This window comes from Colletotrichum phormii (assembly GCF_030913505.1).
Source record: "Colletotrichum phormii strain CBS 102054 chromosome Unknown BDP81scaffold_33, whole genome shotgun sequence".
NCBI lineage: Eukaryota > Fungi > Ascomycota > Sordariomycetes > Glomerellales > Glomerellaceae > Colletotrichum > Colletotrichum phormii.
The window spans coordinates 327,911-350,595 of NW_026851475.1; the positions used below are offsets into that span (position 1 = coordinate 327,911).

The 22,685-nt window shown below is 53.6% G+C and overlaps 10 protein-coding genes and 1 non-coding gene across 11 annotated transcripts; 5 read left to right on the forward strand and 6 right to left on the reverse strand.

Annotated features, from left to right (window-relative positions):
- Window positions 1–286: 286 nt before the first annotated feature.
- BDP81DRAFT_440841 (uncharacterized protein) lies at window positions 287–634 on the reverse strand. The gene has a single exon (XM_060591549.1). It carries the CDS (start codon window positions 535–537, stop codon window positions 340–342), a length of 198 nt encoding a protein of 65 aa, XP_060438780.1. The 5' UTR covers window positions 538–634; the 3' UTR covers window positions 287–339.
- Window positions 635–3,758, forward strand: BDP81DRAFT_400020 (chalcone-flavanone isomerase; the record flags this gene model as incomplete). The annotated part of the gene is made up of 2 exons (XM_060588632.1): window positions 635–723; window positions 2,510–3,758. The coding sequence occupies 2 exons, from the start codon at window positions 635–637 to the stop codon at window positions 3,756–3,758; spliced, it is 1,338 nt and encodes a 445-aa protein (XP_060438781.1).
- A 379-nt stretch (window positions 3,759–4,137) lies between these two features.
- On the reverse strand, window positions 4,138–4,523 carry BDP81DRAFT_400021 (glutaredoxin; the record flags this gene model as incomplete). The annotated part of the gene is made up of 2 exons (XM_060588633.1): window positions 4,138–4,307; window positions 4,373–4,523. The coding sequence occupies 2 exons, from the start codon at window positions 4,521–4,523 to the stop codon at window positions 4,138–4,140; spliced, it is 321 nt and encodes a 106-aa protein (XP_060438782.1).
- A 706-nt stretch (window positions 4,524–5,229) lies between these two features.
- Window positions 5,230–8,077, forward strand: BDP81DRAFT_455092 (BAG domain-containing protein; the record flags this gene model as incomplete). Its single annotated transcript, XM_060593028.1, has 6 exons — window positions 5,230–5,321; window positions 5,531–5,621; window positions 5,981–5,991; window positions 6,029–6,269; window positions 6,371–6,427; window positions 6,905–8,077. 6 exons carry the CDS (start codon window positions 5,230–5,232, stop codon window positions 8,075–8,077), a joined length of 1,665 nt encoding a protein of 554 aa, XP_060438783.1.
- A 1,176-nt stretch (window positions 8,078–9,253) lies between these two features.
- On the forward strand, window positions 9,254–10,442 carry BDP81DRAFT_465841 (ribosomal protein L13; the record flags this gene model as incomplete). The annotated part of the gene is made up of 5 exons (XM_060594330.1): window positions 9,254–9,274; window positions 9,558–9,693; window positions 9,835–9,888; window positions 9,986–10,244; window positions 10,304–10,442. 5 exons carry the CDS (start codon window positions 9,254–9,256, stop codon window positions 10,440–10,442), a joined length of 609 nt encoding a protein of 202 aa, XP_060438784.1.
- Window positions 10,443–11,966: 1,524 nt separating this feature from the next.
- BDP81DRAFT_t350 lies at window positions 11,967–12,038 on the forward strand. The gene has a single exon. It is a non-coding gene; the product is annotated as a tRNA-Ala (tRNA).
- A 317-nt stretch (window positions 12,039–12,355) lies between these two features.
- BDP81DRAFT_440851 (Swi5-domain-containing protein) lies at window positions 12,356–13,128 on the forward strand. Its single transcript, XM_060591550.1, has 2 exons — window positions 12,356–12,482; window positions 12,588–13,128. The coding sequence occupies exons 1-2, from the start codon at window positions 12,424–12,426 to the stop codon at window positions 12,757–12,759; spliced, it is 231 nt and encodes a 76-aa protein (XP_060438785.1). The 5' UTR covers window positions 12,356–12,423; the 3' UTR covers window positions 12,760–13,128.
- A 298-nt stretch (window positions 13,129–13,426) lies between these two features.
- On the reverse strand, window positions 13,427–14,383 carry BDP81DRAFT_440852 (ankyrin repeat-containing domain protein). The gene is made up of 2 exons (XM_060591551.1): window positions 13,953–14,383; window positions 13,427–13,894 (listed from the first exon to the last, which is right to left on the reverse strand). The coding sequence occupies exons 1-2, from the start codon at window positions 14,233–14,235 to the stop codon at window positions 13,878–13,880; spliced, it is 300 nt and encodes a 99-aa protein (XP_060438786.1). The 5' UTR covers window positions 14,236–14,383; the 3' UTR covers window positions 13,427–13,877.
- A 2,616-nt stretch (window positions 14,384–16,999) lies between these two features.
- BDP81DRAFT_440855 (uncharacterized protein) lies at window positions 17,000–17,891 on the reverse strand. The gene is made up of 3 exons (XM_060591552.1): window positions 17,849–17,891; window positions 17,609–17,737; window positions 17,000–17,557 (listed from the first exon to the last, which is right to left on the reverse strand). The coding sequence occupies exons 2-3, from the start codon at window positions 17,626–17,628 to the stop codon at window positions 17,398–17,400; spliced, it is 180 nt and encodes a 59-aa protein (XP_060438787.1). The 5' UTR covers window positions 17,629–17,737; window positions 17,849–17,891; the 3' UTR covers window positions 17,000–17,397.
- A 78-nt stretch (window positions 17,892–17,969) lies between these two features.
- Window positions 17,970–18,297, reverse strand: BDP81DRAFT_400025 (uncharacterized protein; the record flags this gene model as incomplete). The annotated part of the gene is made up of 2 exons (XM_060588634.1): window positions 17,970–18,063; window positions 18,152–18,297. 2 exons carry the CDS (start codon window positions 18,295–18,297, stop codon window positions 17,970–17,972), a joined length of 240 nt encoding a protein of 79 aa, XP_060438788.1.
- A 579-nt stretch (window positions 18,298–18,876) lies between these two features.
- On the reverse strand, window positions 18,877–20,448 carry BDP81DRAFT_143549 (Alpha/Beta hydrolase protein). Its single transcript, XM_060581861.1, has 3 exons — window positions 20,327–20,448; window positions 19,289–20,016; window positions 18,877–19,234 (listed from the first exon to the last, which is right to left on the reverse strand). The coding sequence occupies exons 2-3, from the start codon at window positions 20,005–20,007 to the stop codon at window positions 18,985–18,987; spliced, it is 969 nt and encodes a 322-aa protein (XP_060438789.1). The 5' UTR covers window positions 20,008–20,016; window positions 20,327–20,448; the 3' UTR covers window positions 18,877–18,984.
- Window positions 20,449–22,685: the final 2,237 nt, after the last annotated feature.

Sequence of the window (22,685 nt, forward strand, 5' to 3'; positions counted from 1 at the left end):
TCCGAGTCTCAACACCGCCGCTCTCTCGCCCTTCGCCTCTCGGAGACCAAATCTCCAGCAGATACCCGTGACGCCATCTTCCTCACGCTCGGACATGAGCTCGAGCTTCGTCTTCAGGGCACTCAATCTCCATTCCTGCATCTTGGGGCACAGACGCGGCCCCCCGCGCTGTCTGTCTCTGTCTCTTCCTCCCGTTGTGCCCCATTGTCTTTTGGCCTGAGATTGTTGTCCCTTTCCAATGACGGTGTCAAGAAATTTCCTCCCACCCTCCCTGCCTTATGAGACGGGATGTCAGGGCCTCGGATGCTCGACTATAATGCGGTCCGCCTCCAAGACAGGCTAGACAGCTTGCTGTTGCTGTTTCGAGAGATACCCTTTTGAGTTCCCATCTCGGCTTCTTCCATGATGCTTTGTACACTTCAGCACAAGGATGTTGGACACGTTGGGACCAATGTCGTTGCTCTGCTCTGCACCTGATACCGTTTCACTCCCGCCCACCCCGGTCTTCAACGACATCTTCCCACCTGGATCATCCATGTCTCAAGACCTACGAAAGCAAAGGTAATCTTCCGGCAACTTGCTTCAAAGCATGACGGCCGCAAGACCACTCGTTCAATCACATCCGTCTGACGGCATGTCCCGCATGTCAACCGCAAGCACTGTAAGAGACGTCGGGACGTCGGGGATCGGTGACTACGATCGCCGCGTTCGCGTCTTCGGTGTGTAGGCCTGCGTCGTTGAGTTTCCTTCATCCGTGGTGTTGAGCCCTTGAAAACTGGAACATGGGGAGAAATGCCAAGCCGGCTTAGACGGATTCCCACGGCTTTTGGCTTTTAGGGACTCAGCTCCTGCGCTCACACGCGGCGGGAGGCATTGTCCAGTCGAGAAGCTGTTACTGTCTTCCATCAGGGCAGCTCTCAGCTGACTACGTATTGCGTGGGTAGTCGGTCAACAATGCTCCCGGGCACCCGAATTCAATGGTCCAGCCTAGAGACACGAGGTATGGTGGGGTAGGCCGATTGAGTTGAGAATAAGAAATGCTCCCGTGGGTGGTGGACAAGACTAGCATCCCCCTCGCATACCCAAGACAACGTGTGCAGGGTCTGCGGGAGAGGATAAGACGTCGGGGGAAAATCGTCTGGCTCGGTCTCACCTCATTCGTCATTGAGACGGCCATCACCAAAGCCCTGCATTGGGCGAGGTTGAATTGCCTTCTCCTGGTTGGCGGTCACGGGTAGGCATAGTTGGAACTTGGAAGGAAGATGATAGTGCGTCTTTACCATCACAACGGCGCAATCGTAGCTCTCCCGTGGTCTAGCCATCTGCGAGGTCTGCATGCAAGACACACGCACACTCCAAGTGACGACCCAGACAGCCAGACAGACGTGTGTGTGAGTGAGCGGTGGCTTCGCGGCCCAGCGTGATAACATCACGATCCTGGACGCCATCACGCGTGGGCGCTTAGACGGCCACAGATGACTGACCACTCAGCTTCGCCCATTCCACATTTCGGATCACAGACGTGGAAACCCTGTTGTGATGTAATGCTTGTCTCTGAGCGTAGAACACTGGAAGTCTTAGCACACTGTGGTTGCAGGAATCAGCTTGTCACGTCTAACGAAAGACTAGATCCCAATCCTGCGTGACTGTGTCTATCGGCTTTGACGCATCTAGACCGTTGTCATGGAGTAGATGGGAGGATGCATGTGCCGTGTCAGATCCGCATACCGCCTTTTATTTCCAACATCCCACATCTCAATTTGGGATGTTTACATGATCTAATGGGCGGACAAAAGGGATTAATCAGAATACCTATCCAGGGGACTGCGATCTGAGGCGGAAAGGCGGAGGTGGAGGCGGAGTCGGAGGACGTCCGCACAGACCACAGCCAAAACTGAGGGATGCCGCAGTACAGTACGTACCGCGACTTACCTTACCTAAGCGGGACTGAAGATGCCAGCACGTGACGACTTTTTGCAGGACGTCATTCGGAGGGGCCGATCATGCGCCGGGCCACTCAGGTGCCTCGCTCGCTGACGTGCTCCAATTTCTCGCTGGGCCACCAGTTTTGGAGCACTTTTTGGTGCAATGTGCATTGAGGCGGATCCAATGGGGAGAGCTCCAATTGCCCCTGTTACGAGCCTCACGTCACGATCAGACTCTTCCTCCAACACCCCATTGCGTTCGCAGCTCGCCAGTCTGTGCAGTACTTCGTATACCGCAGCATCAAACGAATTGGCCAATTTACACCTGCCCACATGACCAGGCCATGAATCGTCCTGCCCGACCGGCACCGAACTCGAACTAGCAAGCCCGGGTCTACTGCACCATCGACGGCTGTCCCCGCCCGAACGTCCCGCGCCATCTGAAGAATCTCGATTCTCCATCAGCCCACTCCCTATTGTCGACTGTCGTTCCTCCACACGGTCCATAGTACCGGGTGACTTCTACCCGATTCAACCACAGGGCGTACTCCCTCTCGCCGACTACACACGACTCACACACATAGACACATCTTCAACGCCCTCTACTTCCCCGACACCCCAATGTTCCGACCACGCACTCTCCGGGCCCTGCCCAGGGGTCTGCCGCACCCGCAGCCGCCCGTCCGAACTAGTCGCCGCACCCTCTTCTCTCGCCAGCGCAGCTCGCCGTCCCGCCCCGTCGAACGCCTCAACCTCGGCCAGCTCAGCGAAGCCCGCACAAACTACGACCGAGACCGCACATACTTCCTCGCCGCCGGTGCCCTCGCCGGCATCGTCTCCTTTGTCTACACGGCCAACAAGCTGCGCAAGGCCCTCGCCGCCGAGAAGAAGCGCAACGCCGCGGAGGACGGCAGCGGCGAGAATGGCGGCAGCAGCAGCAGCAACGAGCGCGTCGGCTTCCAGCTTGATTCGTCTGTGCCGGCCGAGACTTTCACCACCGAGGCCGGAAGCAAGCGCAAGGTCGTCATCCACGATGAAGAAGGCCGGGAGCTCGTGCCGACGGGTAACAAGACGGTGCCCAACTTCCCGCGGACCATCGACCTCTCCCTAAGCAAGACGCACTGCGACCCGGAAGCGCCCATCGCCGCGACGATACAGGAGTCAGGCGGCGTAGAATACACCCTCGTCGGCCTCGGCATCCGCACCGTGAGCTTCCTCAGCATCCAGGTATACATGGTGGGCTACTACGTCGCCACCCAGGACGTCGCGAAGCTGCAGCACTACCTCACCAAGAAGATCAACCCCATCGCGACGACGCTCGTCCCCTCGGAGCGCGACGACCTCAAGCAGAAGCTGTTTGACCCCGTCGAGGGCGAGGAGACGTGGACGGCGCTGTTGCAGGAGGTTGGCACCCGCAGCGCGTTCCGCATCGTCCCTGTGCGCGATACCGATTTCCCTCACCTCCGCGACGGGTTCGTGCGGGCTATCACGGCGCGGTCGTCTGCTGATAAGGAGGCGTATGGCGACGAGGAGTTTGGGGAGGCGATGAAGGAGTTCAAGAGGCTGTTTAACCGTGGCAAGGTGCAGAAGAACAAGGAGCTGCTGCTCTGCCGCGACGAGAAGGGCCAGCTTGAGGTCGTCTTTGATGATGGCCGGAGCATGGGGAGACAGAGCGTCGGCAAGGTCCAGGATGAGCGCGTGTCGAGATTGCTGTGGCTCAACTGGCTTGCGGGCAGCAAGGTTGCGTCCCCGCCGGCAAGGGAGAGCATCATCGACGGTGTCATGGAGTTTGTCGAGAGGCCTGTTGGCACTGTTGCCGCGCAGGTTGTGTAAAGATGGGAAACGAAAATATTTCTGTAGAACTAGTTGAAAAAGTCACGGCTCAAAATGTATAACACATGTAAGAGGCACTCGCAAAAGAGGGCCCAATGTTATTTTTTTGGAAACTTGTATTTCGAGACTAAGCACCCATCCTTATGCCTTTAAGCTCGTGGTATATATATTCCGTCATTCCCACCTCCTCCGAACACGGGTTGTAGGTTCGCGCAGCAACAGCTACAACTTGGACGGCCTTGAGATTCGTAATATCGCGCCCGTCAGCGTGCTCTGTGCTGTATGCATTTTCCAACCAATTTCTAGGTTTTTCAAACATGGGCGTCTGTCTGTCCCTCCTCTTTCTGTCTTTCTCTATGCCGAGGACGGAATGGGTGCCTTACGCCTTGAGAGCGCCGGCCTCCTTGAGAAGGTTCTCGAGCTTGCCGCCCTTGAGCAGGCCCTGCAGGTCCGAGTTGCCGCCAATGTGCTTCTGGGCGATGAAGCTGTTGGGGACGGTGCGCTGGCCGGTGATTTCCTGGAGGGCGTCCTGGATGGCGCTGCCGTCGTCTGGTGTTGCTGTTAGCATGGTGTTCTGGGGGGATGCTCTAGGTACTTGGGTGTGTGGGACTAACCAATCTGGTCGAGCTCGAGGACGGTGTAGTCGGCGTTGATCTCGTCGAGGACAGACTTTGTGGCGCGGCAGTAGGGGCAGTAGGACTTTGAAAAGACGACGACCTTGTTGTCGTCGATGAGGGACTGAACCTTTTGCTTGGTGGCGGCCATGTTTGCTGGTGATGTCTGGGATGAGGAGAAGAGACGTCTGAATAGAGATGCCATTTCGAGAAGGGAAGGGGGGGCGCAGGCAAGAAGGAGGGGCAGAGGGCGATGATATAATAAATGCAAGAGGGACGGAGGGGAGGGACTCTGGTGGGGGGGGGGGTATTTGTCAGGCAAAGTGTCGCAATGCAGCGGGCAGGGGCGGGGTGCTGGTGGTGCTTGGAGCGTATGGGCAGGTGCTGGATGTGCTGGATGCGGTTCAGTTTAGTTGCGACGGGACTGGCAGCGAGGGAAAGGCAATTCGGGGCCGAAGGCGGCGGGAGTGGATGATGCAATCGGGGGCTAGACGTTGATTACCTAAGTTACCTTGAGTAAGTGTGAGGTCGACTGGATTGGAGACTGGAGCGGACAGAGCAAAAGCCGAGTTTTCTAGAAGGTGGAGGTCACAGAGTTTAGTGTATCCGTACAACCGTGGTGTGGCTTCCAATTTCGATACCTTCGGTTGTCTAACCGTCCAGGGAGCGAAGACCCGATTTCTAAGACACCGGCTCTCCCGAAGCTCACCTGCCTCGGCGTGTGTTACAGCTTCTAGCTGCGCTGAAATTTGTCAGCTTCGCTCGGGTTCTTGAGAGACACCCGTGGCCAGCGAGATTTCACGCCCGAGATGATTTGATGACCTCGGCGATCAGAGAAGAGAGAAGGCTAATTCAAAATGGGCAATGAGCTCACCTCAGCGCCGAGAATGAATGGATCAGGGACCGGCTTGTGCCTTGAGTTTACGGGTGCCGTCTGTCGTGAGATGAGGTAAGCAATCAGATAACGAACCTTGGGATGAGGACAAGATAAGAGCACCCTGGATTTCTGTGCACCTCGAGTTTTTGCTAATATCCCTTCATGAACACCATTATCTCTTCGTGGTTTACCACTTTGGGCAGGGCATGGAGTCCACATGAGAGGCTGAGGGAATGAGGCTATCACAAGTCGTTGCATCGATCTATCCGTATCACCCACAGTTCTTACCCGCGTCTAGCGCCTGACCGCATCCTCGGGCACCCTTACAGCACAGCCCACGTTGTGAGCTCAGTGATGACTGGTGCACGGCAGGTAAATGGGTCAACGTTGTGTACTAGGTAGGTACTACTTCGTAGATGGAAGCTGGGTTGGGTTTGGATTTTTGAATCGGTCCCTCTGGGCTCCTGGAGTCTCGGGCCCCTGCAAATATCGGCTGCTCGCCGAATCGTAGCCAATTGCTATTGCCGCCTGCCCCAGTTCTGGTCGTGCAGAGAATCCTCGAGGACTGGTGACAGTTACCTAAGTATTTGCAAACACCAAGCCATTCTCAACCAGGCTTCGTGTCCTCTTTGTCGCGGCGTTGCTCATACAAGAAACTATTTCAACGCTTCGAGAAGTCTTCATCCTCAATCTGACACCCAGATCTTTGCTAGTGAACTGCCCCCTGAAAGACTCTGAAAAGGTACGTGTATCTGTTAGTATCTGTCTTGGATTGCCAGCTCCGAATCGCAAAAAGGACCCGTGGCACCGTCTCTCGGCCCGGCCAATGACACCGGGTCCTCCCTCGGCGCGCAACCCCCCGTCATTCGCTGCCCTCTGCGAAATGCCCGGTTTTTCACACGCAACCTCCTCCGACCACTCACCTCACGCCGTGGTCCCCAACTTTCTGCCGTCATCCTCTCCGAGTCCCGTAGGGCCACCTTTGACACACCACCACACTCGCTCACTCACCCATACTCCGTACTGGACGCTCGTCGAATCCCTGCTCGCCGCCCTCATCATCGCCTCTTCATCCGTCGCCGTCCACCCCAAAAGCTGACAGCGCATTGCCTTCTTTCCAGTCCTGCTTCTACAGCCTCACCAAAGCCAACGAGCCACCACCTGCATCCTTGACCCAGGTTGGTGATCGTCAACGCCAGTTGGAGCCGGATCGAAACTCTCGACCCAAGCACCCCGAACCGGACAGAACAGGACAGCTCTTTTTTATCTTTATTTTATTTCCCTTACCCCACTGCTTCTGCAAGCTTTCTCTCTCTTGGTGCTGCTGCATCCATTGTAGTCTATCGACTCCTTTCCCCTCCAAGGACCTTACCAGAACCTGCGCCTGCGCCTGCGCCGTACGACCTGCCTTGCTGCAGAACGGCCTGATCATCCAACCCCGCGAGTCGGAAAATTCCAGACGAGGGCATCCCCACGGCACCCGACACCCACGATCAACATTCACCCCATCCGCCACGATACGAATCACTGCAGTCGCCTTCGACCTTGCCTCACTTCACCTCTTCTCTCCTCCACCCCCTCCCCCCTTCTCATCCACTTTTTTCTTTCTCCCGGTTCAGCGTCCTTAGCTTTAAGGACCGCCTACTTCCGCCAAGGTGGCTTCCAGTCAGCCTCTTCTGGCATCTTCTGGTGCCCTCCAAAACATCACCGCACTATTGCCCACCACCCTCCAGGTCTATCTCGACAAATCCATCGCCAGCCTAGCCAAAGCTATCGCGAACTACTCCGGATACATCTCCGACACCACCGGCATCGATCCGAACCTCATCCTCTACTCCACCATTGGCTGCATCCTACTCGCAATCCCCTTCACCATGTCTCGATACGGCTGGTCGACAAATCGGGAACAAATATCCCCCTACGGCTCCACCCTCAGTGGTGTTCCCAACGTCACGGACGAAGACTTTAGCTACATCACTACTGAGGACCTGCAGTCAACCTCCCTCGGTGGCTCCGTCCCGACGAGATCCTACGCCCACAACACCCGATCCCGCGGCAGTGTCCCCGAAGACGACATTCTCCTTATCAAAAACAAGGGCATCACCTACCCCGCCCACTTCCCCGCATATGCCATTGGCGACGGCAAGCTGCGCGTTCGCGATGTTCGAGACCGTGTAAGCGTCCTGCTGGAGCTGTCCGAGAGACGTGGACGCCGTGTCAAGCTTCTTTACAAGGGTCGCCAGCTTAAGGAGCCGGCCGCGCCCGTCCGGGATTACGGTGTCAAGAACAACAGTGAAGTCATGGTGGTCCTGCCCGAGGGCGACGTCGACGCCGAGAGCAGCGACGACTCGGACGAGGAAATGGTGGTCGTAGCCGGCGACGGTGGCAGCGCTGTGGGCAGCACCGGCGGCACCGATGACGGAAAGAAGCGCCGCGGCAAGAAGAAGGGTCGCAAGTCCAAGAAGCGAAGCAGCAACACCAGCCCGCGAGACAGCGCATCAAATCTCGGCGTTCCGGGCCAAGACAGACAAAGCTCGCCGTCCCCCAGCAAGGCCAACGGCGCCCATGCCAAGCTCGATGCCATTGCAGCGAAATTCGAGGCGGATCTGCGCCAGCCTTGTGAAGACTATATCGTCTCGCCCCCGACGGACCCCAAGAAGAGAGAGGAGGAGCACCGCAAGCTGTCCGAGACGACGATGCAGCATGTGCTTCTGAAGCTTGACGAGGTCGAGACGGAAGGCGACCAGGAGGCCAGAATGAAGAGAAAGGCCCTGGTTCAGACCGTGCAGGAACTCTTGAAGCGTCTTGACGCGAAGCTCAAGGCATAAAGGAAGAAAATTGGGGTGGCATTGAGAGTGCCTGCGGTTTCTGCGATACGTTTGTTTACTAATAACGGCCTACTTCCGTTGAGTTCTTCTAGATGAGCATTTGCGGAGGGTTTCTATTCAGTCGAGCTGCATGTTTTATCAAAGCGAGATTTGCATCTAGAGGCATGCCGCGTAGAATGGCGGATGCGTTGGGAATTAGGGACAGCTTGAGATGGGATGCTGTACTACGATAGGAATCAGGTGAGCAGAAGATGACGCTACATAGGCAATGAGGAGCGAGACGCCGAGCAGAGGCAGAGACAGAGACAGAGACAGAGACAGAGAGGCGCATAGCTCGCCGTAGACAGGAATTGCAAAACAACCCAAGTTTCCTGGGATCTTCACTCCATTCATTGCGCACATGACGCACCCGAACACAGCCTAGTACTGGACCTGGATCTTGGAATAGCAGCATTCGTCGTTGAAGCAGGGCTGCAGCGTGACGTTGTCGACGAGGTCCGGTCGTGGGGATATCCCGGTCTGCCGTTGAACAATTGTACCATGCTTGACGTCGTTGGCTTAGTCAACCCGTGTCCTTATCTCATGTGACAGAGAGGCCGTTATCGATTAATCCGGTATCGGGTACCTCAAGGTATTGATCGCTGCCTGCCCGGGGACGGGATGGTGAAGCAGTGACAGACTGCCCTGCCCTGGGTCCATGTGGGCAAGGTGAGTCGTCGGCCCCGCCATGGAAGCACACCGAGGTGAACCGGGGCTGCAAATCAAATGTGAGTCAGCAGAAACACTTCACTGTGAACACTGAGAGGATGCGCGCCTCTGGTAGGTCTTTACAGCCCTAAGCTGCCTCAGGCCCCACTTCGAACCCTCGCTTGGGATGGGGACCGCTTTGCCACAAAGGGCTAGCGCCGTTCATTTTCCGGGCGTGCCATTGGGGGGTTTTGTGTGTGCGTGTGTAAATTTCTCATTGACCTGTCCCCTTCCCAGTTGTGTGCCCGCCCCGATTTCAAGATTGTCGCGACGGCTTCTTCCAAAACTCACCCTCCGACAATACTAACCCAACGGCAGCAGACCAAATCTCTACAGTGGCACCCATTCCGCCCAGAGATTTGAATCCCCCTTTTCCTTCTTTTTTTCAGCAGAACACCGCGAACCGGTGTTTTTAAAGGAACAGGAACGATGTCTTCTTTCGAGCCGGTGGTGAGTCTTTGCCGAATTATCTTTAACAATCCCATTTCGAGATATGGGATCCGCGGAATGTCGACGATGAGGATTTTCGGGATACTTGTGGGAGCGAGGAACACCATGCAATGGGACGATGGCACTTGACTGCAGCCCGCCTACACGTCAACGTTGCTTTCGCTACTCAGCTCGTCGCCGCCGCCGCGCTGCCCTCGACGCTTCAACAATCCCGAAATTCCTCATCGGCCAACCGCGAACACTTTTTGGAGATGCAGATCGCTGACTCCAGTCCTCTACACAGGTCGTCATCGACGGCAAGGGCCATCTCCTTGGTCGTCTTGCCTCCATCGTCGCCAAGCAGCTTCTCAACGGCCAGAAGATCGTCGTTGTCCGCACCGAGGCCCTCAACATCTCTGGCGAGTTCTTCCGTGCCAAGCGTATGTCGACTCTCTCTCAACCCTACCCTACCGGTCACACACCCAGTCTGTCAAGAGAAGGAAACACATTTGGGAACCCATCGAGGGCTGCGGTGTCGACAACCACGAACCGATCGAACAGATGCTGATGAATGGCTATAGTCAAGTACCACGCCTACCTGCGCAAGATGACCCGTTACAACCCGACTCGCGGTGGTAAGCCAACACATACATATACATCCGGGCTCTGCTCTGTCTCCTAGCTGAGATACTCAACTCGAGGACATTCAAATGTCTGACTTGACCGCTCTAGGTCCCTTCCACTTCCGCGCCCCGTCGCGTATCTTCTACAAGACCGTCCGTGGCATGATCCCCCACAAGACTGCTCGCGGTGCCGCCGCCCTTGAGCGCCTCAAGGTCTTCGAGGGTGTTCCCCCTCCCTACGACAAGCAGAAGAAGATGGTCGTCCCCCAGGCCCTCCGTGTCCTGAGACTGCAGCCCGGCCGCAAGTTCTGCACCGTTGGCCGTCTCTCTCACGAGGTCGGCTGGAAGTACCAGGACGTCGTTGCCAGGTATGTCCATTCCTGCAATCTTCCTGGTTCTGGGATCTGCCATACTGACAAACCCCCAGACTCGAGGAGCGCCGCAAGGCGAAGGGTGCTGCCTACTACGAGCGCAAGAAGGTCGCTCAGCGCCAGCTCACCGACGCGAAGAAGAACGCCAAGGTCAACCAGAAGACGGCGCAGGCCCTCGAGGCCTTCGGCTACTAAACGTGGTCGACAAATCCCTTTCGATGTTGATTTTTTGGACTCGGCCCGTCTGAGGGAAAGGAGGAGGAGAGGAGGGAGGGCTTTATCCCCGTTGAGCCGCCACCGCACCCACCACCAACACCCACACGACGGTCTGACGAAACAAGAAAGACTCGGAGGGTGATTTCTCGCGCATTTCTGTCCTCTTCCTCGCGTTTCCTCATTAGATTGGCGTGGGCGGTTCACAAGGGAAATTCTTCATATTGCTGATGGCACAAATTGGCTGGTCATTGGAGGGGGGAATTCAAAAAAGAGATGATTTTTGGGGGGCCAAAGAGAGAGTTTTTATGGAGTGAGTCCGAAAAGGCTTCGCTTTGCAAAATCATCATCATCCTGTTCAATACCCCCCGCGTCGCCGTTCTCGGTGTTTTCGGTAATCCGGTTCAACCACCAAAAACACAAAACTACGCATCAACCAAGAAACCCCTTTCTCGCAATAAGTCACAACACAAACACTCAATCAAGATGATTCATGTCCATGGGCTTTTTTTCTGGTGTACTTGTCTTTTGTTTTTATGGTGGTTGCCGTAAAAAAGAATAAGGGGGTTTTGGCTTCTGAATTATATGGGAATTGATATACACACTTCAACAAACATCAACCGATCGACCAATGGCTCTCCTGTCTAATCCTCTTTTTTCACTTCCCCCCTTCCCGAGGGGTTCCACTTAGACGAACAAACCAGTAGTCCCAGATGAGGCGATATTCGAAGAAGAGACGACGGAAATCACTACGAAAAAAGAACTATGAAGATGAAAAGTATACCACGGCATTTTGGGAGGGGAACCTTGGCGAGGCGTCTTGTGCTTAGAGAAGTAATTGCATTACAATCATGAAGACTGCATGTGAAATGATGACATCAAGTGACGATCTTCAATGATTTTTGAGTATCCTGACGATGAGATGGTTCGCATCATGTCCTGCCCAAAGACCACGAAAGATGAATGAACGTTCACGTTGGGAATTTTTGAAATTTTCCAATCACACTCCGTAGACGGCCACGTCATGCGAACCTGGAGCAATTCTCGTCCTCAGACGCTCATCTCAAATCTGACCACACCTGCGAGGGCACTTACTCAACGTGACATGTTCGCGACAAGACGCGTTGGTGTGCCCTACCTTACCCCAAGGGACCCGCCGCCACACCACGGAACCATCTTATCGTCCAAGCGTCTAACTCGATGTGCCGCAAGAGTCAAAACTCATGTGGAGGAATCGGGCTCACATGGAATCAAGGTGAAGGAGCCGTTCCGCTGAGTATCGGGCCCTGCTCATGGGCTTGACGGACTGTCATGGCTGCAGGTGACGAGCCTCCCTCTAGAGGATCAGCCAAGGAGCCTCCAGGTGAGGTCATCAATCGGGCGACGAAGTCAACGCGCCGGCTGGGGAAGGAAGACGGGCCCTCTTTCGAGCGAGCCTCCCCTCGCGCGGAGCTGGCCCGCGGCGCGCGCTACATGAGCGCGCACCCAACTTTCCATTTTAACAACGGGCGATTGGTTTAGTGGTATAATGACCGCTTAGCATGCGGTAGGTCCTGGGTTCGATTCCCAGATCGTCCAATCTTTTGCCTTTCTCAATAAATCTTTCTCTTTTGGCCAATGGCATGATACACCACCCCTTGATGCGACAATGGTCTGCAAAGTGTTTTTTGACTCACTTTTTGTCTTTTTTGTTCCTTCCCGTGCTGTTTGCTCTGAAGGAAGCAGCTGCCGTTTGTGCCTGCCAATCCAAGGCTGAGCCGGGTGTGTTTGTATGTGGTCCGTGCTTTCGACTTCATGTCAACATCAAGAGGTGGTTTGAGATATTCAATAAGTGCCATTTGGTCATCATACAACGGTAAACCAGCCAATCAAACGAAATATTCTGTGTTTCTCAGCTCAGGGTATTTAAAAAGAGGCCCAGAAAGCCGTGCCTGAAGAGACACAGGCCAAAACGACACAAAAAATGGACGATAAAACAAATTCAGTTCCAAAAGGTAAAATAAATGATGAGAAAAATGACAAGTAGGTCACCTCAACCAGTTTCATCTCTGTTTTCTTCGTAAAACTGTTTCTTGATACGACTCAAATACACTGAAAGACTTTGCTGACGTTTCTCTCCGCACGTAGAGAGTTTGAAGAGGCCTCAGCGGTGGTCGCGAAGCACGTCAAGCTGCTGCGGGAGTATAACCAGATCAAGGACGTGGGGCAGCAGCTGATGGGTATGGTTGCCGAGAAGAGGGGTGTCACTGTGGGAAGTCTGTATGAGACTGGGGAGTTTGGCGTTGGGCCGAAGGATTGAGCTGGGGATGGGATGGACTGGGCTGGGAGGTGTTTTGCTCTTGTGGTGTTGGGGCGGATCTGGGAGACTGGGATGAGGGAGACCTGAAGTCGAGCTCGAGTCTGCTTGATTGATGCAATGCAATGAGATTGACAGGGGGAATTCGAGAACTTCTGATGAAAGCAGCTGAACGTCCTTGTCTATATTCCCAAAATCAGAGTCCGAGATACCCCAACCGGCAGGTTCGCTGCTAGTAGCTAGATGACCTGTCATCCTTTCAACTTTGACACCCCGCCATCATTGACGAACGCAGCCTCGCCGGATATTAGTGAGCTGTGTGTGTCTAGGTGACTCCGATCTTTTCATTAGCCCTTATAAAACTGAGAAACGAAAAAGGGTACATGAATATTCAGCCCAGTTTGACATCATTAGCGCTTAAGCCCCGCTCTTGGCCTTTCACCCCGCCCATGTCCCCCCTTCCCCCTTCCCCCTTCCCCCGTTCCCCTCTCCCCGAGACAATATTTTCCATGGGCCAAAGCCACTAACTGCGCATTTGGATTCCTACTGTCATAGTCCGACAAATTCAACCTTCAAACGAAGAATAGAAATAAGTCTTAGAGCAGAAAAGTAAATACAGCAGCAAGAATGATCACCGTCTCAGCAGACTGAGGGTGTTACTGAGGGGAAACGAACGTATTTCTCCATCCAATCCTCGCCGTCGCCCCCTTGAGTATGCTCATCATGAAGGCTGCAGCCACCCTCTCCAACAGATGCGGAACATTCAGCACCAGCCAATCCTGGCAAGTCCCGAGCGATTCCACTCCTCGCAGTCTCCCCTCTTGTACTGGTCTTACCGCTGCTGTTGTCTTTGAGTAATACACCCGCCTCGAATGGCGATGCCAGATCCTCTGGAGTATCTTTTGTCTTGTCCTCTCCGATTGCCGGTGTCATTGTCATTTCCGCTGCTGGATCGTACTCACATTGTGACCAGGGAAGCGCCACGTGTCCCCTGTATCGTCCAGCGCGTTCGATGCCAAATGCGTCCTCCTCGTTGTCTTTATTTACGCCGCGGTTTTCATCAAGCGATTCGAGTTCATCGAAGACATCTTGGTCAGCCTTGGACCAGCGTCGAGAGTCTTTCAGCAACTTCGCAACGGTAGGATGCCCTTCCCTTCTTGCAAATATGATAGACCTGATGTATTGACGACGTCCAGTCCCTTCAATTGAGACACCAGAATCGAGAAGTAGCTTTACGACGTCTAGCCTTCCTCTTTCAGAGGCTCCTTCTAGCGCAGTCCGGTCGAAATGTATGCCCGCTGTGGCATTTGGGTCTGCGTTTAGCTGAAGTAGCTTTCTTACGATATTGAACAAGCCCTTCATGGCTGCCATTGCTAAAGGCGGAGGACGGTGGAAGCCCTCGTAGTTCTCATTTATGTCAGCGCCCATGCTAATGAGAGTCTCCACGAGGTTAATGTCGCAGCAAAAAAGGTAGCCCATTTCCTACGGCACCTAACAAACACAAAAGGGGGGCTACCAGCAGCTGCTGTGCGTAAAGCGGCCGTCGCCTGTATCTTACCGATAGTCCTCTACGGAGCTGAAACCTGGTATGCAGGCTTATACAGACCAGCCTTAAGTAACAACACCAATACCAGTAGTGGTACTACTATGCAGATAGCTACTATAGGTACGGGACAGAAGGGCCTGGTCCGCAAAGTCGGGAAAGTTATTTCAGCAGCGGCAAGGGCTATCCTACCTGTCTGGAGAACCACACCAACTAGCAGCCTCCTTCGTGAGGCTGGCCTGCCCACAGCAGAGGTTGCCCTCGAGGCAGCACGACTACGCTTTGCTACGCGGCTACAGAAGGTTGACCAACAGCATCCCTTGGTCCCAAGGCTCTGGCAGCAGGGGCGGCAACGGACAAGACTTCAAAGAACAACTGGCCTCTTACCTAAATGCCCAAGGCCTTTACTCATACAGCCGCAATACCCCCCAGGCTCACAAGACCTCATAGCCCTAGAGCATAAGGAGGATGCAGCTAAAGCCTTCCAAGCCTGGCTCAAGACCGTACCAGACAATCATACAATCGTCTACTCAGACGGCTCTAAAGCCACTAATGGGACCACGGGGCTCGGCTTTGTTATCTATCGCAAAAACAGACATATAGCCCAGGGCTGCGGCCGCCTCGGCTTAGCAAAGGTGTTTAACGGTGAGGCGGAAGGGGCGAGGGCGGGGCTCCGACGGGCCCTCCATACCTCTCAAGGCCAGCCGATACACATCTACATCGATAATACCAGTATCATCCAGGGAATCCGTGGCAAGGTCCCAGACTCCTCACAAGCTGCCTTCTTAGAGATCCAGGAGGTAGCTAGGATATACGATATACAAACCCATTAGTCCCCAGGGCACCAAGATATTAAAAGAAACAAAGAAGCAGACAGCCTAGCTAAGGAGGGAACAACTCTACCAGTCCCTAGGGGCCAACTAGCTACTCTATCAGGTATCAAATGGCTTACTAAAGAGCGGCCAAGACGCCAATATAAACGATAGTAGAAACAAAAGGCAACTCCCCGCTATACCCAACTGGGGCTCAAGGCCACCCTTGCTTACCCTCCTGAACTTGGCCTCCCTAGGGCTGCCCTTCATCACCTCCTCGCGGCACGGTCAGGCCACGGGGACTTTAAACAATATCAACAACGCTTTAACCACACAGAAGCACTACTCACCTGCTCCTGTGGAAAGGTTAAGGAGGCAGACCATCTAGTCTACTACCGAAAGACCCTACTAAGGAGGCAACAGTAGGCCACCCTCTACCCCTACAGACGCCAGGAGCCCGTAGGACCTATAAGGTCCCTCGATCGCTACTTCAAGGGGCCAATCACTGACTCTAAAGGCTTCCAGGCCTTCCTCTACGTAACAGACTTCTTCCAGAAGATCTACCCGCGGTACTAGGAGATAGGTCATAACCTATCCTCCAAACAACAAACTACCTCTATTAAGAAACCAGATGGTTATAACAGAACTAGGGCACCAGTCGGAACTGGGGATAGATAGAACACATAATAGCTCACAAGCAAGATTTGGAGGACGTCAGGATACGGCGTGTACTATATAATATAAAGCTAGAGCCTGCGACCCTTCACGCCACATACCCTCCGGGAGGTCTGCCGCAAGGGCGGCTGCGCCCTTGCCGCCATGGCGTTAAATATAAAACAAACAAACAAACAATAACTCATGGAAGATTGTCCAGTCGGAAGTGGCGGACGCAATATACACAGCTGCATATACAGCTCTTGCCGGGAACATGGTTGCATCCATTGAGTGTACTATCCGTAGAGCCATTGCTGAATTTTGAGTCACTATCGCGGACTCGAGAGGTATTAGCTCATGGCGAAGGCTTGCAGCCGTGAGCGAAGCACCAAGTGCGAGCAATTTCTCGACAAGCGAATACTGACGCGTGCGGATTGCGATAGCTAGCTCTCCTCCTACTAATCTTGCTCCGCTCGAGAGGAGAAACAAGGCGTTGTCTTCATTCTTGCAAGATAGAGCTGCTTGAAGTGCAGTTTCCCCTACTTGGCCTACTTTATGCTTGTAAGAGATGCCGCCAATTCTCACCAATTGAGCTCGGTAACGGTGAGTACCCTCAGCGTGATCCCCTGGAGAGGTTTGGCAGAAATTGATGTCCGCGCCGTTGTCTAGTAGCAGTTTCATGAGGCTCGGACCGGCACCAGATGCGGCGCATTGAAGTGGTGTAGCGAGCGTGTGATGAATAAACTCGATAACTGGGTTTGACATAGCAACGAACTCTAGGAGACGATTGTATAGCTGATAGTTGTCCCTGAAAGCTGCAACGCCCAGGACTGATTCTCCGAGGTAGTTGGTGTTGTTCAAACATCTACGGTGCTTTGAAATCCATTCGAAGACCCACCTGCTGCTGGTTTGATGGCTGTCATGAGGACTTGGGCAAGTGACGTGGGACTGTGAAGCTTAGGCTCGAAAAACTGCAGGACAAGCTCTGTCGTTTCAGAGTGAGGTGCGGATGCGAGCTCGTTTAAGAAGATACGAGCTTTGATTTCGTCAGCCTCCTGGTATTGGTAAACAGATAGTAACCACTTTGTGGTCTTCTCAAGCGCTGAGATGTCCCTGGCATGGTGCCCTGTGCAAGCAATTTGAAGCATATCCAGATCCACTGATCTGGTGCTGGTGCCAAGCTTGAGAAGGAGCTCGACCATGGTGAAATTGAGTGTATGGACAGCCCAGTGAAGTGCGGTCATATGCCTCCGTTGTCCCCATATCAACATCAAAGGTAGGTGATTAAGAGGAAGGTCGACGTCAACCCCGGCTGAGACAAGAGATTCAATCGTGGCTGTATCTGATGCCAGGACTGCCTTTTGGAACATTTGATGCAAGAAAGCCTGAAGACTAAGCGGGAGATTCTCATATTTTTGTGAGATCAGTAATCTCCAAGCGTTGACCTCCCGGAACATGGCCAAAATTGCTTGATTGACAACATCTCGTTCGGTCGGCCCGTCGTCTAGGTAGCTGCAGAAGGCATTGGATAGGAGAAAGACCATGATTTCTAAGGCTTCCGGGGTATTACTTCTGGAAGACGAGCATTGTGTGAACCCAGCTGCTCTGAAAGCATGATTGCCCAGCACTTTCTCAGGCATTAGAAGGGAAAGGGCCTGAAAGGTGTGCTGAAGGTTTGGTTTGTAATCCAGTGACTGCCGTTCGCGAAAGATGATGCGTTTTAGTTCTCTGCCAACCAGAACTGTTGGACGTATCCCATATTTCATTTGCACGGGAATGGACATTGTCAAAGCTAAAACGATTAATGAGGATATTCCTAAGAAATATGCAATGATGGACATACCGTTCAAGAGATGTTGACATTGTGACCAGGGAATATCTTCAGTGGGACCTGAGCATCGAGCTTCTTGAACAGGCGAAGGAGTTCGAATGAGAAGGGGTAAATCGGCAGGTAACGACGACGTCGCGAAGGCTGTAATCATTAAGTAAGCAGGTATGGAATCAATGGAGCGTTGAGAGTACAGAAATGGGATTTGATATTGGTCCTTTCATAGAAATCTTCAGAAGAGCAATAGCTTATTACCTGGTTTGTATTGCTCAACAACCGGTGTGTAGCAGTGCCGCATCCTTGCCTTTTCTACTGCTGCAGCTCTCAGGGGGACTCCAGAGAGATATAGACTGCTCTTTTTACCTCGACTTTGTCGCTAACGAATTTGAATATCGGTGTATTTCCACTGCTGGCCGCTCATATTCTTGACCATGCACCAATGCTTGAGCTTCCACTCCAACTGGGCATTACTGCAGGATATGTTAGTAGCCGAGATTTGAGCGAAATCCATCTCGAGAAATGAATGAGGTCGTTAGCTCAGAGAGTTATTTGACTTACCTTGCGTGAAAATTGTGCACGGTACTCAGCGCTACCAAGACGAAGCTCAAGGTCATGTCCTCTCGAAGGTACAGCTGTCTAATGACCGGTCTTACGCGCTCCCATTCTGCATCGCTGATTACAGCCTGCCGTTGCCGGCGGAACATGGCAACAGAACTGTGTTCTACGGGATGTCGAGTCGCTCGTGAAACTACAGGTTACTGAGTGTTGATCTTGGGCATCTGCCTCTGTGGCACAAAGGCAGGTCATAAACCGCGAGTTTCAGGAAAAACCCTGTGTCTTGAGTAAACTATCACAGAGATAGGAGGTAAAATAAATAGATGCATGAAGCGGCATGCGGTGCATGCGTGACTGTTGATTGGTCTATCCCACAATCTGATCCAGCTGCACTAAGCCACACATGGTGCCAGGCAGATGTTGGGCTTTTCAAAATGTTCCTTCATGATTGGCCTCTGCCGAAATCTGATTGGACATTGCCGCAGCCCCAACCTCGCCTCAGCGAGTAGAAGGCAGGAAAAATGCACTTCGATGCTGACTGGTGCAGTCTTAGGAGTCTCCAGAAACAAGTCATCATACTCAATAGATACATGCGGTAGACATGTATTGAACACTGCCATTTTCGAATGATACTCTGTCACTGGTTTGGTTCACCGCAGATTCAAGCAGCAGGGGTCACAGTAGTTTGCTCTTTGACGAGACGGCCGGAACGTCTCTTCGATCTATCAGGCTTCCAAGAACCAAAGAAGTCGGGCGTAGGCATTACAATATTACAGAATATTTATCAAGCGCCCCTTTCGCCAAGCTCCGTCTAAAGAGCCCCAGTTACTGGCTATCTATTTGGACAACCAGGAAACAAGCGCGTCGTGAAACTCCTCCGGTTGGGAGATCTGAGGTGCGTGACCAAGCGTAGGGAAGGTGTGAAGAGTCGCGTTTGGGATCTGAGCAGCAACAGCAGGACCAAGAGCAGCAAAGTTGCCCAGCTTTGCAGCGACATCAGGAGGAGACCATTGCTTCCCGATGGCAGTGTTGTCCTTCTCGCCGATCATGAGCAGAGTGCGAGGCTTGAGGAGAGAGAACTCATAGCTGACGGGCTGCGTGAGAACAAGGTCGACGATCTGGGCCTGGTTGAGCGCGTACGTGTCGGCCTTGGAACCCTTGTAGATGTTGACCAGCATGTTGACCCAGGTGTCGTACTCGTCCTTCCACTCCCCGACGTAGTAGGTCGCCTGCTCGTATCCCTTAATGGAAGCGTATGAGCTGGCGCGCTCCGTCACGTAGTTGTCGTCGATGGGGAGGTAGGGAACGCCGAGCGCCTTGTAGTCCTCGAGGCCGACGGGGTTGACGAGGACCATCTCGTCGACCTCGTCGGGGAACATCAGACCGTAGCGGGTGGTGAGCATGCCACCGAGTGAGTGACCCATGACAGTGACGCTCTCGATGCCAAGGGTCTTCAGAAGACCGTTGGTGTTGGTCGCGAACTGCTGCAGAGAGAACTGGTAGCGCTCAGGCTTGGTAGACTTGCAGAAGCCGATCTGATCCGGGGCAATGATGCGGTAGCCGGACTGGGCGAGGACGCGGATGGTGGTCTCCCACGTCGGGCCGCAGAAGTTCTTGCCATGGAAGAGTACGGCCGTCTTTCCATTGGGAGCGCACTTCGGCTTGACATCCATGAAGGCCATCTCCAGCTCCTGCAGCTGGGAGGTGAACTTGTATAACTTGACGGGCCATGGATAGGTGAAGTTGGAGCCGTTGAGGTCTTCGGGGAAAGAGTCGGAGTTGTCGTCGATTGTCCCCTGCGCGGACACTAGGGCGACGCCCGCCGCGGCGAGGGTGGTGATGAGGGAGAAGACCTTCATTGTGACGGACTTGGTAGGGTTAGCTGCGTGAATACTGAGTGAAGTGTCGCATGATGAGAATCCTCATGCGCTTGACAATGTGGACAGCCAACAAGTGGTTTTTCATCCCGTACGGGGCGAAATTGGTAATCACTGCAGACAACCGGACAATCAAACATAACGAACAAACAGATCAACAAACAAGCAGACTGCTGTAGATGTTGATCATGGTCTTCTCAATGACTTCATTGTGAAATGCGACCGAGACAATAATCTGCAAGTCCGTAGAGCTTGGGCATGGCCTCAATTGAGGTATTGACGCAAAGGGAAGCTTACTTACTTAACAGCGATGATAACTCGACTTTGACTCTACCAGAGATACCCGTTGACCTGAGCAAAGTGCCAACAGCTGGTGCGTGCGATGGGAGATCATTCAACAGCCTTCAGCCTAGGATGGGCGCCCTCTGTTTATATTGCGATGGTAGCTCGGACAAGTTGCCGGGAACCACCACGTGTGTTGGAGCACATGGTGGGCATGCTAGGCATGGAATAGCTGCAACATGCACATAAAAGATGGAGAAGTGAGGGAGGGACTTAGGGAGGGAGACAGGTAGGGATGGAGGAAGACAGAAGCCGGTCATGACGCCGTGCCTTTTTGGGCCGCATAACTGCGGAAGGCGAACTCCATATTCGATGGCTTCGACACCCTAATCTCCGCTGTCCAGTGGGCCTGACAGACTCGGCTCCGCTGGCGAGTATGCCCGGACGGTGAGGTGGACTGGCGCCATTTCTTCATGTCGGGTGCTGCGCCGTTCAAGCCGGCCGCTGAGGGTACGGCCCGGGTCGGTGGCTCAGACGGGCTTGTTTAGGCCTTGTGTTATGGTTGGACTGCGAGAGATCCAATACGTCAATGATCTCTGTCTCTAATGGTATGTGACCACCGTATAATTGGCCACCGATCTGTGAGTTACAATAGTAAACATGGCGAATGGATTGGCAACATCGACGGTTGGCTCAGGCAAGGTGGGATCGTTCGCGCAGTTCCAGCGATCACTGGCCTGGGGAAGCACGCTGAGATCATGACGGACAGAATCAGTAGGATTTCGGCCGGGAATAACGATATATTAGGAGGACATTTGCAGGGGCCTGGTCGTCACCAACACGATTATGGGGTAGGGTATCTCACACAGATGAACCCTTGTGACGTGCGGTGGTGCGCAATCCTGATAACCCATGTTCTTGGCCTCAGAGGCGTCCACACTCCATGGAACTTGAGCTTTCTGAAGAGGCACGGTGTCTCTTCTTATCGACCTGCGATGCGCAGTTGAGGCGACAGCAGAATCGGCGAGAAGCTTGATCGGCGTTGCACAGATCTCGGTTTCCATCAATGACAGCCCTCATCACAATTGCTGTACATGATTGAAATTCATAGACAGATGTTTCCCCAGTGCAGGCGCGGTCGCCAGTACCCGTTCGACTGAGGAGAACGCTCGCTCGTATGTCGTCGCAGACCAGCCGAGAGCTTGGCGGCTCGGTGACATGGAATATCGGTCGAACGTCAATAAGACAGGAGCCATGCTATATCAGCCGGACTGTCGCTCGTAGCTCGTATTTCGTCGGTCTGTTGGACCGTCCGTCGTTACGTATTTGCAAATTTCTCTTCGAGACCTCCGCCATGTTCAGGTGAAGAACACCAGCCTCTTCCGACTTAGACCGCAGCAACTTCACCTTAAGCTGTTGCTGATGACAGGGATGCTTGCATTTTTAGTGCTTCGTCCCGGCTATCCGCGGCGGGCATTAGTCTCAGAAGAACATTGAGAGGAGGGGAAAATCCTTCAGAGCACAATCCTTCGATCACTTCTCCGTACAGTACATACATGTATTCATCCACCCTCCCCACCAGGATGACCAAATCGGGAAGGCCTAGCAAAGGAGGATTCTATGCCCTGAGGCCTGCATATCTTTATCAAAAGACACCTGGAGAACCACGGAACTTGGGGTTTGCCAAGCGCGGCCCGGAGGAAATCCGCACACACCACACGGCGAACATCGCTGCCCAGAAAGGAAACTCAGCGCCGTTGACCGAGAGCTCTATCGAGTAACTGCATCATAAGGGTATCTCGGTGGCCAGAGTAACGGCTGCCTCTTCTGTTGGAGCGACTTATCTGTTCGCCAAGTTCAGCCAGAATACCACCTCATCTTACACTGAGTGTCGGACACGTCGTCACCATCACTGACCTCAAGTAGCATCGGATGTCAGATCTCAATCGCGGCGGGTGGTTGTAACGAGAACAGACGGACATCCCACCAAATTGAGTTGGCGGGAGCGGGAACCAGAACGGGACGTTGGCGCCAACAGCCCCCAAGCTCACAAAGCCCACCTAAAGGCATCGCAAAGGGACCACAAGGCGGACGATAATGTGGTGGCGTGGTAGTATTAGGGCCCGAAGAACGACGGGCCCCAGGGCGCACAGACGGGCCTCCGGATGCTACGGATGGCAGGGAACTTTAAACGAACCTGTCTGATGGTCGCATGCAACTTCAATTTACCCAAGATGAACAGCAAGCCACAACGAGAACTTGATGGCAAGATGGCGAGTAACATTCCGAAGTGCCTATCGAAGGATCTCGTCGACGCCAATAACTGGACTGCGGCGCTTCTTATACGTTGTACAAGTCAATAGTGGCGTAGTCTCATG

Coding starts and splice junctions, on each gene's coding strand:
- BDP81DRAFT_440855 (XM_060591552.1), bottom strand. CDS start 17,628: ATGTCAACATCTCTTGAACG. Junction 17,558..17,608: donor ATGTCAACATCTCTTGAACG/GTATGTCCATCA, acceptor TAATCGTTTTAG/CTTTGACAATGTCCATTCCC.
- BDP81DRAFT_440852 (XM_060591551.1), bottom strand. CDS start 14,235: ATGGGCTACCTTTTTTGCTGCGACATTAACCTCGTGGAGACTCTCATT.
- BDP81DRAFT_440851 (XM_060591550.1), top strand. CDS start 12,424: ATGGACGATAAAACAAATTCAGTTCCAAAAGGTAAAATAAATGATGAG. Junction 12,483..12,587: donor AATGATGAGAAAAATGACAA/GTAGGTCACCTC, acceptor CTCCGCACGTAG/AGAGTTTGAAGAGGCCTCAG.
- BDP81DRAFT_440841 (XM_060591549.1), bottom strand. CDS start 537: ATGGATGATCCAGGTGGGAAGATGTCGTTGAAGACCGGGGTGGGCGGG.
- BDP81DRAFT_143549 (XM_060581861.1), bottom strand. CDS start 20,007: ATGAAGGTCTTCTCCCTCATCACCACCCTCGCCGCGGCGGGCGTCGCC. Junction 19,235..19,288: donor AAGGGTTCCAAGGCCGACAC/GTACGCGCTCAA, acceptor GCAGCCCGTCAG/CTATGAGTTCTCTCTCCTCA.